This window comes from Drosophila erecta, unplaced genomic scaffold (assembly GCF_003286155.1).
Source record: "Drosophila erecta strain 14021-0224.00,06,07 unplaced genomic scaffold, DereRS2 tig00000055-arrow-pilon, whole genome shotgun sequence".
Classification (NCBI taxonomy): domain Eukaryota; kingdom Metazoa; phylum Arthropoda; class Insecta; order Diptera; family Drosophilidae; genus Drosophila; species Drosophila erecta.
In genome coordinates this window covers 6855820-6869753 of record NW_020825200.1, presented here as the reverse complement: position 1 = coordinate 6869753, position 13934 = coordinate 6855820, and the positions used below count along the sequence as shown (strand labels likewise).

Below are 13934 nucleotides of genomic sequence, written 5' to 3'. Positions count from 1 at the left end.
AATATATATAGACATCGAACCCTAATATTTCAGAACTTTTGCGAGGAAAGGATTGCCGGGAATCGAAGGGTAGACAAGTCAAAGCCGCATTCGTTGGCCGAGGCATCAAATTCAAATTGAGGTCATGATTGGAAAGAGCGCATATCTTATGAGGACTGGAGTATTGAAGGTGGCGGGGTGGGGAGCAAAAGTGCTTGGGGTTAGGAAAACATGCCAGCGAAAAAGCCGTAAAAATGCCAAAGGAAAAGGGCTGCCAAAAAGTATTTGTGGCATTGGATTTTACTCAGGCCGCACTCACACACACAAACGCACATACACTGGCACATTTGATTAAGGGCTTAATGCCGTTGATTTCCTGGCCATTTCGTTTGATTTAATTCGCAATCATATCGAGCCCCTCCGGCCAATAACCGACCCTTTGTCCGCCTGATCCATCTTTGCAGATTCAATTTGAGCAACGCCGAGGAGGCACTATTTTCGCTGGAGAACCTGGACACTTTGACCTCGATGATGGTCCAGGAGAATAATTCGCTGCGGCTGCGCATCTATTCGTACAACCAGAAGGGCCGCAGTGCCGCTTATCTGCTGCCCGATTTCATAATTGGCTCAACAGCTTACAAGACAGGTGAGTGGCACTACCAGCAGCCAGATGGCGCCACCGAAAAACGAGCAGCACAATTTGCCATGATTGATGGATGATGCAAGGATGCTGGAAAGGCTGGCACGCTTGGCATTGGAGATTGAACGTGGGCGGGTTTATGCTTTTGACAAGTGAGCAGCTCGCAGCTGATGGACACTGGGTGCAGAGAATTATATCGGCTCTTTGGCCTATCCTGAAATTTCCTGATTTCCTGATATCCTGATATCCTGATATTCTGATTTTCCTGCCTGCATTAATCCCATACAGGCAATAGGCCAAGCCCAAGCCCTCAGTCCCACTGCCTGTGACACCTGACAGGTGGGCTCCTCCGCCAGTCATCTGCAGTACTTACTCCAATCAACATGCCTGCCTGAAGGACACACGCCATGCTGCCATCAGCCTTGGCGTGAAACATGTGTAAAATTACTTTTTAACATGTTAACTGATCCTTCAAGACTTTGAACAGCCGACCAGTTTTCGCAGATTTCCCTCACCAAAAAGTCATGCATACTTTTTTTTTTTTAATATAAATTTTAAGAAATGTGTAAGAATGTGTTTCCACAAAAGCAGTGTTCTGGAAAATGTCGCACTGAAGTGAGCCATTTCACAGAAATTGTTCTTGGATTTATTAAATTACACACATTTGAAAGCCACTTACTTCGCGTTTCTGTAAAATTTCATTTTAACCTAGTTACCCAGAAAATCAGTGCAATTAAAATGTATAGTAAATCACGTTTAATCAGTTTAGCCAACACATTAACATTTGGTCCATGGCGCAATAAAAATAGCGACTTATATAGGGATACGCCCACTAGCCGCCTAACCAATTAATCAAAATCGAACGTCCCCTTCTAATGGCTTTATCACACTTTGCTCTTTTCGTTGTCTAAAAATAAAACCGTCACATGTCGCCAAATTTAACGTCTGGTCGTTGGTGGAATCGAATGCCTTAACTACCACTTCCATCGCCAATCAATTTGATATACGTGGGCCTGTTGTGATGGGAATCTATCTAAACGCGATGATGATTTATGAACGACGATTGTCAACCCGTAATTACGCGAATTACAACAAACAGACGACGATGTAACACTGACATTGTCGCCGGTGATTGTCGGCAGTGTCCTGACCATCATAATTATTGGTGTGGCCATCGCGATACGAATATTCGTGGTGACATTTGTGCACAATTTGCGGAGGAATCGTCATCATGGCAGCAAGGCCACCGCCGCCGGAGTGACCGCCCAGCCCAGCGATGTCTTCAAGGTATGTTTTGCAGTTAGTTGAAGGATTTGCCACTTTGCACCTACCATTTACCATTCACCATTCACCATTCACCATTTACCATCCATGCCCTCATCCATCACTTGCATTCACATTCCCGACGGCTTTCGAGCAATTAATGTACGTATTATTTCCCCGTAGGGCGGCAACCTGGAGAAGCCGCGGTGGCAGCACACGGACATAAAAACGAAATCATCAGAGGATTTGGTTGAGGACGAACGTGATCCGGACGTAATACCATCGCAATACGGTAAGATTATAAACAGTTGCTGCCACTTTGGGGACACTCAACTTGTGCGGAGCTTGTGACGAACATATATTATAATTAATGAAGGCAGATAATCATTTCTATGATTATAAATAACTATAAGTTAGAGTAATTTTTAATGCTAACAACTTGACAAATAATTTTGAAAGTAAAGCCGTTTTTTCATCGATTTTGTGCAGTGTAGGGCAAGTAGGAGTCACTTGCGCGTATAGCTCAATTTCGGTTTGCTTTTTAATGTCACCCCACGCGAGTCAAGTGTCCGCTGAAGTAACCGGGAATAAAGCAGCTTTTTTATAGTGTGCACTTCGAGCATTAAACTTTAATCAAATTTTATGGCCACTTTTCCGACATTTACTTTCATGTGACCCGCAATCTCAATGGCAATACGCTATCTGCACATCCGGCGCATCCGTTGTTCTTTGGCGACCCGCAATCGTAATCAATCTCATCAACACAACAACAATTCGACCCATCCAACCCACATCGACTGAACCAAATAACACCGAACCAAACCAATCCAATCCAATCAACCAATGCAATTTTCTTTTAATCGTAAATATTTTTAACGACGGTGCCCGCCTATCTAACACATGGACACCACGACCCCGCAACATGGCTGCTCATCAATAAATTTCAATCAAGCAGTCGGTGGCAGCAGCGCCGGCAGCAGTGGCAGCAATGCCTCCAACGTGGGCAGCACCACCGCTGGCACCGCCACCGGGAGCAGCACCTCCACGGCGGTGGTGGCCAACGCGAATGCGGCGGCCGCATCAGCGATGGCAGGACCAGGAGGCGCCACATCGTCCGCATCTGCCACAGATGGGCATCCGTTTTCATCTGCCACGGCGGCGGCAGGAGGCGGTGCCTCCAAGTGGTCACCCAATGGCAACGTAAGTACTCAACCAAGCGATTGTGCCACTGGTGAAATTGTATTTTCGGGGACAAGGAACTGGGTCAAATCCCTTTATATAGTATCTTATATAAAAACTAAGTTATTTCGATATTTTATAATATAATATAATATAATTTTATAAAGTCTGTAATTTTGTGGACTTTTTTACATCCGTGTTCTTTCCTTTTTAACATTAAATTATGTTCCTATATTATTATGTAATAAAACCAATTCGTTTGATAGTAGTGGCTATTAAGCGAGAAATTCAACCAGGACCTCATCACTAGAGATGGATTGTGAAATAATGAAAACGTGACAACTTTGGCGCATTCAATCTTGTGGCATAGAACTGCAGTTGAAAGTTAGACAAACTCTTTTGCCGTTTGTGCTTTGCTTCATTCTCTGTAATGCAATTTGATTTGGCAAGTTTTGTTGCCAACAATCTGGCTGTGAGTGCCTTTCGGAGCAGAAAGGTAGTCCAGATGGCTCTCGAATCCAAAATCCAAGCCAGCCCAGTTGGACCGTTTAACGTCTGTCAGTTGTCAGTTGCGGTTCGTATTAACTGGGCTTCTATTGCCCAGACTTCGTGGTCCCGTTGTCCCTTTGTCCCTTTGTCCTGGCAATCTGGGCGATGCACTGAAAGCAATCAACTACTCAAATTGTCAAATTGCTAAACAGAATCCCGGGCAACTGGCAACCGGCAACCGGCAACCGGCAGTCAGTTGGCCCTTCATCTTGGACTCCCCGAACACCCCCGACTGTATTAAAAAAAGCTTTTAAACTGTCACGGCTCCTTCGAAATTCCCACTCTCTCCACTGCCACTCAGGTTATAAATAAAAATCCATTGGCTAAATCGGGGGATAACGTGCAACGTGGCTACGACCTACACTAGTCAGGGTGGGCTGTGGGGTAATTGTGAGATTTTTAAAACACAATATATCATGTTGAGAGGGCCGTAATCAATCAATTTTTGCTCTGCATTTGTATTGAGCATGAAACTTTGTGTCGGATGGCCAAATCCGTGAGGAGAAGTGCCTGAGCTATTGCAATTTTTTAGCTTGTTTTTCCAGCTGATGGATGTGGGTGGCTCTTAGAGTGGCAACAGGTGTGCTGAAGTATGCGTTGCACACGGAATCTCATTTTTTTAAGAAAGCAATCTCAGGAAATATAAACGGGATTTCGATCGAGTTAAATGCATTTCAATTTCATTTAATTCAGTAAATAGATTTCGAATAGCTCTTGAATCATTTAGTAAATTATTGCCCCAAAAATTAAATCCCTACCATGCCAATTGGTTGCCATATAATAAATTGTATTATTACCACGTTGACTTTATTTTTTTTTTGCCAGACCATTCATTCGAGATTAGAGTGTCGGCCAAAAACACATTTGTTTTCATTTCATTAAGTTCGCAATTAGAATTTATTTATAACCAACCCCCGCCAGTCTGAATATCGCACATATGAATATTCAAATGTAAATGTGTACGAGTATATGCATATATCTACTTTATGCGCTGACAACGGTCGAGATCCCAGAAAGCCATTACCATAAGCTGTGCGAACGAGATTAGAGTCGGGAAACGGCCATATGCATCGGCCATGACCAATTGACTGCCAGTCCGCGAATATATGTACGAGTATTTCACTATATTTCACTAATCTGGCCAAAAACATTAGCCCGAAAAACCGATGCTCCCACTGGGCGCTAACCAATTTGCAATGCAGAAAAACGCCGAAACAGAAGTAGCTGGCAAATCAGTCGACTCTGCGGTTTCTCTTTTTTTGTTTTATTTTCCACCCACTCCGTGCCGCATTGCATTCGGAACCAGATAACAAAGTATCAGATTCCGGGCCCAAATCGGATACGGAGTCGGGCTGAAAGGGAATTTTTGTTTCATTCTGTAAATGGGATTTGCTGTGCAGATTTCAATTACATTTAAATTACCATTCCAGGCAGGCTTAAAATGCGGTTGGATGGGCGGCAATGGCGGCCAGTGGGCAATCGCAGCATAACTCAATTCGTTAATTAAATAATTTTAAATATTGCGAACCATAACAGCCGAACATGCCAGTGTTCGCCATACACTCGCCTCCCACTCACCCGACACCTGGAAATTGCATTGAGATTTCAATTAGAATTTCATTTCGCTTTGCCAGACGGTAAAAATAAAATGCAAAATAACAAAGTATTGGTCGTCGGCATTTTAGATGTTCTAGTCGAAAATCGAGCATTTCGGAATAATCATTTAAGCTAATTGGATTGCGGAGGCGGATGTGAGAGGCAGATCAAAACATCGTTGTATCAAATTTCACAAATGTATCTGCAGAATACGTTTTCAAGCGTCAAGGGGATTTCAAATTGAATCCATGCTATTTTTTTAAATAATAGCCTAACTGTTTGCGGTAAAGCAAAAATCTGTTTTTACCCATGTGGCACTGTTGTTATACAAATTGTTGTAGAAATTCAAAAAAATTAAAAAATGCCCCAAGGCTGAAGTTCCAAACTCCATAACTCAGCATATTTTAATCGGATTTTGAAGTGGCATACCTCTAAATGTTTCTAGTGCAATTCTCTATAAAACTGCATTCAAATTTAAAAATTTATTTTTTTTAAGTTTTTTTGTAATTTTTTTGATTATGTTGTTGTAGAAATTCAAAAAAATTAAAAAATGCCCCAAGGCTAAAGTTCTATACTCCATAACTCAACTTATCCTCATCGGATTTTGAAGTGGCATACCTCTAAATGTTTCTGGTGCAATTCTCTAACAAACTGCATTCAAATTTAAAAATTTATTTTTTTTAAGTTTTTTTGTAATTTTTTTGATGTGATGATGTAGAAATTCAACAAAATTAAAAAATGCCCCAAGGCTGAAGTTCCAAACTCCATAACTCAGCATATTTTAAACGGATTTTGAAGTGGCATACCTCTAAATGTTTCTGGTGCAATTCTCTATAAAACTGCATTCAAATTAAAAAATTTATTTTTTTAAAGTTTTTTTGTAATTTTTTTGATTATGTTGTTGTAGAAATTTAAAAAAATTAAAAAATGCCCCAAGGCTAAAGTTCTATACTCCATAACTCAACTTATCCTCATCGGATTTTGAAGTGGCATACCTCTAAATGTTTCTGGTGCAATTCTCTAACAAACTGCATTCAAATTTAAAAATTTATTTTTTTTAAGTTTTTTTGTAATTTATTTGATGTGATGATGTAGAAATTCAACAAAATTAAAAAATGCCCCAAGGCTGAAGTTCCAAACTCCATAACTCAGCATATTTTAAACGGATTTTGAAGTGGCATACCTCTAAATGTTTCTGGTGCAATTCTCTATAAAACTGCATTCAAATTAAAAAATTTATTTTTTTTAAGTTTTTTTGTAATTTTTTTGATTATGTTGTTGTAGAAATTCAAAAAAATTAAAAAATGCCCCAAGGCTAAAGTTCTATACTCCATAACTCAACTTGTTCTCATCGGATTTTTAAGTGGCATACCTCTAAATGTTTCTGGTGCAATTCTCTAACAAACTGCATTCAAATTTAAAAATTTATTTTTTTTAAGTTTTTTTGTAATTTTTTTGATGTGATGATGTAGAAATTCAACAAAATTAAAAAATGCCCCAAGGCTAAAGTTCTATACTCCATAACTCAACTTATCCTCATCGGATTTTGAAGTGGCATACCTCTAAATGTTTCTGGTGCAATTCTCTAACAAACTGCATTCAAATTTAAAAATTTATTTTTTTTAAGTTTTTTTGTAATTTTTTTGATGTGATGATGTAGAAATTCAACAAAATTAAAAAATGCCCCAAGGCTGAAGTTCCAAACTCCATAACTCAGCATATTTTAAACGGATTTTGAAGTGGCATACCTCTAAATGTTTCTAGTGCAATTCTCTATAAAACTGCATTCAAATTTAAAAATTTATTTTTTTTAAGTTTTTTTGTAATTTTTTTGATGTGATGATGTAGAAATTCAACAAAATTAAAAAATGCCCCAAGGCTAAAGTTCTATACTCCATAACTCAACTTATCCTCATCGGATTTTGAAGTGGCATACCCCTAAATGTTTCTGGTGCAATTCTCTAACAAACTGCATTCAAATTTAAAAATTTATTTTTTTTAAGTTTTTTTGTAATTTTTTTGATGTGATGATGTAGAAATTCAACAAAATTAAAAAATGCCCCAAGGCTGAAGTTCCAAACTCCATAACTCAGCATATTTTAATCGGATTTTGAAGTGGCATACCTCTAAATGTTTCTGGTGCAATTCTCTAACAAACTGCATTCAAATTTAAAAATTTATTTTTTTTAAGTTTTTTTGTAATTTTTTTGATTATGTTGTTGTAGAAATTCAACAAAATTAAAAAATGCCCCAAGGCTAAAGTTCTATACTCCATAACTCAACTTATCCTCATCGGATTTTGAAGTGGCATACCTCTAAATGTTTCTGGTGCAATTCTCTAACAAACTGCATTCAAATTTAAAAATTTATTTTTTTTAAGTTTTTTTGTAATTTTTTTGATGTGATGATGTAGAAATTCAACAAAATTAAAAAATGCCCCAAGGCTGAAGTTCCAAACTCCATAACTCAGCATATTTTAAACGGATTTTGAAGTGGCATACCTCTAAATGTTTCTAGTGCAATTCTCTATAAAACTGCATTCAAATTTAAAAATTTATTTTTTTTAAGTTTTTTTGTAATTTTTTTGATGTGATGATGTAGAAATTCAACAAAATTAAAAAATGCCCCAAGGCTAAAGTTCTATACTCCATAACTCAACTTATCCTCATCGGATTTTGAAGTGGCATACCCCTAAATGTTTCTGGTGCAATTCTCTAACAAACTGCATTCAAATTTAAAAATTTATTTTTTTTAAGTTTTTTTGTAATTTTTTTGATGTGATGATGTAGAAATTCAACAAAATTAAAAAATGCCCCAAGGCTGAAGTTCCAAACTCCATAACTCAGCATATTTTAATCGGATTTTGAAGTGGCATACCTCTAAATGTTTCTGGTGCAATTCTCTAACAAACTGCATTCAAATTTAAAAATTTATTTTTTTTAAGTTTTTTTGTAATTTTTTTGATTATGTTGTTGTAGAAATTCAAAAAAATTAAAAAATGCACCAAGGCTAAAGTTCTATACTCCATAACTCAACTTGTTCTCATCGGATTTTTAAGTGGCATACCTCTAAATGTTTCTGGTGCAATTCTCTAACAAACTGCATTCAAATTTAAAAATTTATTTTTTTTAAGTTTTTTTGTAATTTTTTTGATGTGATGATGTAGAAATTCAACAAAATTAAAAAATGCCCCAAGGCTGAAGTTCCAAACTCCATAACTCAGCATATTTTAATCGGATTTTGAAGTGGCATACCTCTAAATGTTTCTGGTGCAATTCTCTAACAAACTGCATTCAAATTTAAAAATTTATTTTTTTTAAGTTTTTTTGTAATTTTTTTGATTATGTTGTTGTAGAAATTCAAAAAAATTAAAAAATGCCCCAAGGCTAAAGTTCTATACTCCATAACTCAACTTGTTCTCATCGGATTTTTAAGTGGCATACCTCTAAATGTTTCTGGTGCAATTCTCTAACAAACTGCATTCAAATTTAAAAATTTATTTTTTTTAAGTTTTTTTGTAATTTTTTTGATGTGATGATGTAGAAATTCAACAAAATTAAAAAATGCCCCAAGGCTGAAGTTCCAAACTCCATAACTCAGCATATTTTAATCGGATTTTGAAGTGGCATACCCCTAAATGTTTCTGGTGCAATTCTCTAACAAACTGCATTCAAATTTAAAAATTTCTTTTTTTTAAGTTTTTTTGTAATTTTTTTGATTATGTTGTTGTAGAAATTCAAAAAAATTAAAAAATGCCCCAAGGCTAAAGTTCTATACTCCATAACTCAACTTATCCTCATCGGATTTTGAAGTGGCATACCTCTAAATGTTTCTGGTGCAGTTCTCTAACAAACTGCATTCAAATTTAAAAATTTATTTTTTTTAAGTTTTTTTGTAATTTTTTTGATGTGATGATGTAGAAATTCAACAAAATTAAAAAATGCCCCAAGGCTGAAGTTCCAAACTCCATAACTCAGCATATTTTAATCGGATTTTGAAGTGGCATACCTCTAAATGTTTCTGGTGCAATTCTCTAACAAACTGCATTCAAATTTAAAAATTTATTTTTTTTAAGTTTTTTTGTAATTTTTTTGATTATGTTGTTGTAGAAATTCAAAAAAATTAAAAAATGCCCCAAGGCTAAAGTTCTATACTCCATAACTCAACTTGTTCTCATCGGATTTTTAAGTGGCATACCTCTAAATGTTTCTGGTGCAGTTCTCTAACAAACTGCATTCAAATTTAAAAATTTATTTTTTTTAAGTTTTTTTGTAATTTTTTTGATGTGATGATGTAGAAATTCAACAAAATTAAAAAATGCCCCAAGGCTGAAGTTCCAAACTCCATAACTCAGCATATTTTAATCGGATTTTGAAGTGGCATACCTCTAAATGTTTCTGGTGCAATTCTCTAACAAACTGCATTCAAATTTAAAAATTTATTTTTTTTAAGTTTTTTTGTAATTTTTTTGATTATGTTGTTGTAGAAATTCAAAAAAATTAAAAAATGCCCCAAGGCTAAAGTTCTATACTCCATAACTCAACTTGTTCTCATCGGATTTTTAAGTGGCATACCTCTAAATGTTTCTGGTGCAATTCTCTAACAAACTGCATTCAAATTTAAAAATTTATTTTTTTTAAGTTTTTTTGTAATTTTTTTGATGTGATGATGTAGAAATTCAACAAAATTAAAAAATGCCCCAAGGCTGAAGTTCCAAACTCCATAACTCAGCATATTTTAATCGGATTTTGAAGTGGCATACCCCTAAATGTTTCTGGTGCAATTCTCTAACAAACTGCATTCAAATTTAAAAATTTCTTTTTTTTAAGTTTTTTTGTAATTTTTTTGATTATGTTGTTGTAGAAATTCAAAAAAATTAAAAAATGCCCCAAGGCTAAAGTTCTATACTCCATAACTCAACTTATCCTCATCGGATTTTGAAGTGGCATACCTCTAAATGTTTCTGGTGCAATTCTCTAACAAACTGCATTCAAATTTAAAAATTTATTTTTTTTTAATTTTTTTGTAATTTTTTTGATTATGTTGTAGAAATTCAAAAAAATTAAAAAATGCCACAAGGCTTAAGTTCTATACTCCATAACTCAACTTATTCTCATCGGATTTTGAAGTGGCATACCTCTAAATGTTTCTAGTGCAATTCTCTATAAAACTGCATTCAAATTTAAAAATTTATTTTTTTAACATTTTTTTGTAATTTTTTTGATGTGATGCTGTTGTAGATATTAAAAAAGTTACAAAATGTATCTGATAGTCGGGGAACTCGACTATAGCATTGTATCTTGTTTTTTTTTTTAGTTTCTTTGAGTTGAGAATTGTTCAGGGAATCGGGAAACATAAGAATTTCATTCCATTCGCGTGGAAAATTCTAGATTGGTAAAGCGCAGTTGCTTCCATTCGAATTACTTTCAGTTCAAGAATGGCTGCACTAAGAGAAAATATATTAAATGGTATCTTTTAAAGAAAACTGCAGAAAAACTGAAAATTTTAATACAGCCTAGGTAGTATACAATTTTTAATATTTCTCTTGAATATATTTGTACATTTGATTTTTCTCTTGAATATAATATATTTATAAATTTGTTTTTTCTCTTTCGTATATTTGTGTATTTGATTTTTCTTTTTTATATTTTTTCATATTTTTATATTTTTACATTTAATTTTTCTCTGTCATATATTTGTGCATTTGATTTTTCCCATTCATCTATGTTCTTATTCTACATCTAAAATATGAATATTTCTTAAGATTCAGTTGTCACATTGCTGTTTCTGAGTGTATATATGTCTCCTCTCTGCCTTGCAGGTGACGACGACGATGCTGTCCGGCGATGCGGTGAATGCAACTGTCACCTACAATCAAATCAACGCGCAACGGGCGCAGCTGCTGGCGGCGGTGGCTGCAGTGGGCGGTGGATGCAGCAGCACCGTAATCTCGCCCAGCAGCAGCATCCTGGGCGGCCTTGGCAAGCCGCTGGGAATGGGCATGGGTATGGGCATGGGTGTGGGCGTGGGCTTGGGCATGGGAGTGGGTGGCACGGTCATCGGGTCGCCCACCTCGCTGTCGTCGACGGCCACATTGGCGGCCCACCTGCAGCCGGCGGTGCACAGTAGCGGTGTGGGCACACTGCCACCGGGACTCGGCAGCGGCGGTGGTTACATACTGAACGCCTACGCCAGCGGGCGGCTTCACCACCCACCTGGTGGTGGGGTACCAGCCGGAGCGACCCACACCGCCACCCTGAACAGGCATCACCACCAGCAGCAGCAGCAGCTCCACCACCACCCGCACCACCAGCAGCCACACCACTCCGGCTCAAGTCTTTTGATGGGAAGTGCTGGAAGCGTGATGGGCGTTGTGGGATCCACCACAACAGCGACTACCTCGTGCAACTCCTCGCAGGATCTGGACGATAACATCAATATAAATGCGATTAAGGACTGCCTTATGACGCAGCGAGTGCCCGAGAGTTGCGTTTAAGTTCGAGGATTGGATATGTATTTACTTTGCAGGAATATCGATCTATGTCAAACCGGACTGTGGACATTTTCAGATTAATTTTAATAAAAAAAAGGAATAACTCATGATTATTTATGGAAAAGTGTGTAAAATATGTAACTACCTTGTATTATTTACTTCAGTAAAGGATCTTATAGGTTAAGACCTTTCTGGGAATATGAAGCCTGTTTTTTATCCGTTAAGGTGCTGTGCATATATAATCCTAAATTTAAGTGCAATGTAAATGCTGGGAGTAGTTGTCATTAACTGACAAGTTACATCATATCTTCTGGTTCAATAGCATATCCGTTGTTATATCAAAATAAGACAGATAAAATGAAATATCAATGCTTATTTTGAGAGTTTTTTCGATTATTTTAGACGCTAAAATTGGCTCAATGCCTTGCATTTGAAAACATTTTAACACGAAACTTGATAACTGAAGTGCAAGGAGTGGATTTCTTTTCGAACAAACATTGGATATGGTTAACTGGATTAACATCATTTAACCATGCAGTTACACACACTCTATTTTAAGGAAACTTCAAAAAGACTCAAACAATTTAGTAGCGAAATATTTAATAGCTAAAATATTTTCGAATGAAAAGTAAACAGCATAGGCATACTTGTATATAAAATATATATATTCGTGGCATAGAGTATAGGAAAAATGTATAAAAAGAAAAAAAAGCACACCTAAATATCATTTATTGTTGTATATAAATATGAATGATTGTAAATTTATGAAAGTTTATGTTTGAGTCGGTGTCTAAATCGGCAAACAGTCCTGCTTAGAGCTACAAGAAATACTGAAGTTAAATGTTTAGAGAGAAAAGCGCTAGATTTAAGATAAATTAGATCAAAGAAATTGAAAGAGTTTAAACTGTGCTAGGCTAACAGAATTAAGCGTAAATATCAATAAATATGTTAAGCTAAGTCCAAAGATAGTGTGACAAAAACAAAATTGACTATTTGGAATGTAAACAAAGGGCGAAAAGTAAATATAGATCAACTACAAAAAAAACAACAAAAAACCAAAAGAGTTAATTAATTATTTGCAAAACCCTGTGCGGTGGGAACTTATTTGTTTGAAATCTAATTTGGAAGTTGAAACCAACATGGTTGGTTTTCATTTGAATTCCACTTTTTTGTGGATACACTGTGGACACATGTCCGAAATCTTTTCCAGCCCCACTTGGCCAATTTAAATCGCCACTCAAACGGGGAGGTTCAACCCGTTCCTGCGGTTCGCATGCCAACCACAATTCCCAACACCCGCAAGACAAACCGCAAGTGCCAAGCGAAAAAACTACTTAAAATTTCATATGCTCCTGGTCCCTTGTTTTCCCCATCACCGGACTTGCCTCATTAGTAAATCAAATTTATACGTAGTTGGTTGGCTGGCTGGACGGCCCAAACACGCCTACCCACCCATTTGGCCAACTAAAGTGGTCAACCGAATGGAACGTGGTAGCCAAGTTGAATCGACGGCCTCAGTGGGAAAACAAAAAGCGGCAGATAGTAGCAGATGGTATGTATATAGGCATTTTAATATAGGATTTCCCGAATTCAGAGGTATTCGGTTAATTATTAATTAACAAATATATGGCATGGAGCGTAAGCTATGATAATGAATGCGTTTGAAACGTTTATTAATAATGCCAGTAACTAATACAGAAATTAAAAAGAAAATAAGCCATGTCCTTCACGTTGTTAGCCATTTCACAATTATTTAAGCTAACCTCCTGACAAGCAGGGACCTTTGAATAACCAAACATGTAGTTCTGATAGTACTGTTCTGATCGTATTTGATTGGTATTTGCTTTCATGTCGCCGGCTAATAGAAATCTCTGCACACGTGTCAGAAATTACCCAGACACAACAATAATAACAGGGGACGAAAGAATAAAGCCACGCAAAGAAAACTGACCCGGAGGTCAGAGAATGTAGATAAATAAATGCACCGCCCTCGAATGGAGAAAGCCTTTAGGAGTGAAATCTAAGCAAATAACTTCGATTCAATTATGCATGTGACTTATGCTATCTGTTGTACTCGACCAGACTTGCTCGCCATAGTGGCCATATTGATTTTTCCGCCACAACTATGTGTGAAAATTAGATTCTCGTTTACAGTTGCCGTTTTCCCTCCATTAGCGATTAGCACCGCGCCCCAGAGCTTCAGTGCCCCAACTCCTGGGGGCGACCAGCGAATTG

The 13934-nt window shown here is 36.9% G+C and overlaps 1 protein-coding gene across 1 annotated transcript in view; it reads left to right on the top strand.

The window, feature by feature from the left end:
* The window catches only part of LOC6541124 (neural cell adhesion molecule 1), a 69629-nt gene extending 57262 nt beyond the window's left edge, over positions 1–12367 (top strand). Inside the window, exons 16-20 of the mRNA XM_001968885.3 lie at positions 444–625; positions 1719–1906; positions 2066–2174; positions 2838–3082; positions 11028–12367. Of these exons, the coding sequence (XP_001968921.2) occupies positions 444–625; positions 1719–1906; positions 2066–2174; positions 2838–3082; positions 11028–11702 (1399 nt within the window). The 3' untranslated portion in view covers positions 11703–12367. The remainder of the gene's footprint in view (positions 1–443; positions 626–1718; positions 1907–2065; positions 2175–2837; positions 3083–11027) is intronic.
* Positions 12368–13934: the final 1567 nt, after the last annotated feature.